Source organism: Anneissia japonica, unplaced genomic scaffold (genome assembly GCF_011630105.1).
Source record: "Anneissia japonica isolate Jap-2015-1 unplaced genomic scaffold, ASM1163010v1 scaffold91194_len2949_cov132, whole genome shotgun sequence".
NCBI lineage: Eukaryota > Metazoa > Echinodermata > Crinoidea > Comatulida > Comatulidae > Anneissia > Anneissia japonica.
The window spans coordinates 1-2,949 of NW_022733336.1; the positions used below are offsets into that span (position 1 = coordinate 1).

The window sequence follows — 2,949 nt, forward strand, 5'->3', positions numbered from 1 at the left end:
TGGGTAGTCATATTAGATTAATTACAAAGCAATCAAAACTAAAAAAAAAAAACAAGAATTATTATGTGGTACGATATAATGTTTGTTAGTTTGAAAAGTTCTGTCCAACTTATTAATTTCATTATATGTAAACATCAATTAACACTGAAGAAACATGTAATGTTTTTACACAACATATAGTGAAGGAAAGTGTCCGCGGAACTACTTAAAACACTGCACCAAAAACTCATGCAAACCAGACCAAACAACTATAAATTTAACTTCAAAATCAAAATAGAAATAGATAGCATGAAGAAGATTGCATAAGTGACTTTATGAAGCTTGATGCTATATATAGATCATGATGTAATGGATATTTAGGGGGAAACCCGTTATTAATAAAAATGGCAGAATTTTTATATTTTTTGGAATGAGAGAAAAACTTGGAAATCAAGCAATAATACCACTTATAATCATTATAATGATAATGATAACAAAAACAATAACTTTAAAAATAATGATATGACCCTGATGAAATTCCCATCACCATATTAGATTGTGCATCTGGAAATATGTAACTTATATGAAATTATGAAATTAATTTTTATCTTTTGATTGAAGATATTTGCGATATATTTTAGCCCTTGTGCCCGGTTTCACATACCCATCGTCCAGAAATTCAAACGGCTTTCCCTTCTCTCCAAGTGAGGCGATTGTCTGACTACGCTGCTTTGGTGCTGGGGTGACCTGCGAGCTCGGAGCATTGAATTTCACGTTGGCAGGTGGATACGGCTTCTTGTTTGGTTGAGTGGATGTTGAGAATAGCCCGCTAAAGCTGTAATGAAAAAAAATGTTGATAGAGTTTATTAAAATCTAAATATTTGGTAAGTTGGGAATCGGGGCACGTAGAGGTGGGCAAAGGAAGGAAGGACGACCTAGAAAGTGATGGTTAGATTGTGTAAGAGATGTATTTATATGTTTCAATGTATAATGACAACCAACTCTGCTCAGATCAATCTGAGCAGAGTATATATACAGAGTGGACATTTATCTTTTTTCCTGCAATTGCAGAGTTTATCAGACTGTTGTTGCTTAGCAACCAGAGGCTGTTTTTTGTGGGCTCTGATTATACTGCCCATGTTTCTTGAGCAGCTGTAGCTGACTTTGACATTGTTCTTGTTGAACATCTCCGATGAGACCTGAGCCAGTTGAGACTCTTACTGAACAGATGGCAGCCATGAGGATAGGTCCAGAAGTGCTGAGCACATTATAGACAAACAAGGTACCACTGGTGCAGTGTGCAACCTAGTTTTCACCAACTTCAGGTTGAGGACAATAAGACGTGGATTTTGATCCACAACTTGATAGCCAGCGATTGCAAATTGCTCTTGCAAAATCTCAGAAAGGACATTATTGAAGCCACAAATGCCTTTGATGTTATAGTTATGTATTTGCCCATCAAGCTCGAAAGAATATAACTCAAGTAAGGGTGCAAATGTGTGAAATACAGCAAGCCTCCGACTATTTCTTTCATTTTAATCCACAACTTGATAGCCAGCAATTGCAAATTTTCTCTTGCAAAATCTCAGGACATTATTGAAGCCACAAATGCCTTTGATGGTATAGTTCTATATTTGCCCATCAAGCTCAAAAGATCCATAACTCAAGTAAGGGTGCAAATGTGTGAATACAGCAAGTATATATATACATGTATTTGTATGCCTTACTGTTCAATACAATTACAACATCTACTTCAGGTCGAAATGGCTCTTCTATTCAATATTAAGAACTATATGTCTACTATGACCCTCCATAAACTAAATTTTGTTACAGAACACCTCAAAATATGTAATAATTTGAGAATAACATGTCAAAAATATGGGGAAAAAAAAAGAGTAAAAGTTCACCAGCCTGACCTCATAGGTACAAGTTAATAGTGCAACAAAATTGTTCTTGAAATGACTTGGTTCAAATCATGATGAGAACAATATGTTTTTCTCAAACATTCATAAAACTTTCTGTCAATGCAAAAATATGCTTAAAGCCCAGTCAAAACTATCAAATTTTATTGGACAAAAACTTGTGACATGCCTAAATATGGTCATGATGACATCACATCATGACCATATATAGGCACATCATGACCATATATGAGGCTGCCTTCACAAAACCAGCATACTGTCGCTAATTGTTAAACTGATCAATTAGCATTTGAATGTGACAGTATTGTATACTTTAGTACAGAGAAGCTGTAATACTTTTACTCATAACTTTGACCATAGTAAGTTGATAAAATGACATCACTTTAAGATTTAAATGTGAAGAATATGGATATATTAAAAAGTAAATTTTCTTGTTTTGGTCATTGATGCAGGTTTGGACAACCCCATATAAGCACATCAGGATTATATATGAGCATACAATAATAAAAAAAAAAACAATCACTAAAGGTGATCTCATTCCTAAGCCTAATGTAGAAATCTTTAAAACTTTATTCAGCTCCAATGCTCCTTACATCTAACAACTCTCATCCACCAGTTGTCCGTTCTGCTTTCACTTTCTCTTCTTTCAAATCCAACCTCCTTAGTTATCTTTCATTCCAATCTTGTGTTTTCCTTAAATCATTATTTTATATATGTATATACTGTAGGCCTATATACGGTTTTTTCTGATTTATATTATTATTAATTTTTAAAATTTATTTATTTATTTTTATTTTTTTTTGCCCTGCTTTAATTTAATTACTTTGTTTATGTTAAAGAATCTAGTTTAATTGTTATACTTCTGTTCTAGTTGTATGTACTGAGGGTCCCAATTGGATGGAACACCCTCGTAAAATATTGTTAAAATAAAAAATAAAATAAATAAATAAACACAGTTTTTTGTCATAGAATATTGCATGATCTGGACAGGCCACTACTTACAATTTCCAGACGCTTGATTTGTTTTTCTTCTCAAATGAAGGGTGTT

At 33.4% G+C, this 2,949-nt stretch overlaps 1 protein-coding gene across 1 annotated transcript; it reads right to left on the reverse strand.

Moving 5' to 3' along the window:
* Positions 1–414: 414 nt before the first annotated feature.
* Positions 415–2,949, reverse strand: LOC117116182 (C-Jun-amino-terminal kinase-interacting protein 4-like; the record flags this gene model as incomplete). Its single annotated transcript, XM_033260184.1, is given in 2 exon segments — positions 415–814; positions 2,904–2,949. Coding segments are annotated over 2 exon segments (284 nt in total), but the record flags the coding sequence as incomplete, so codon positions are not given.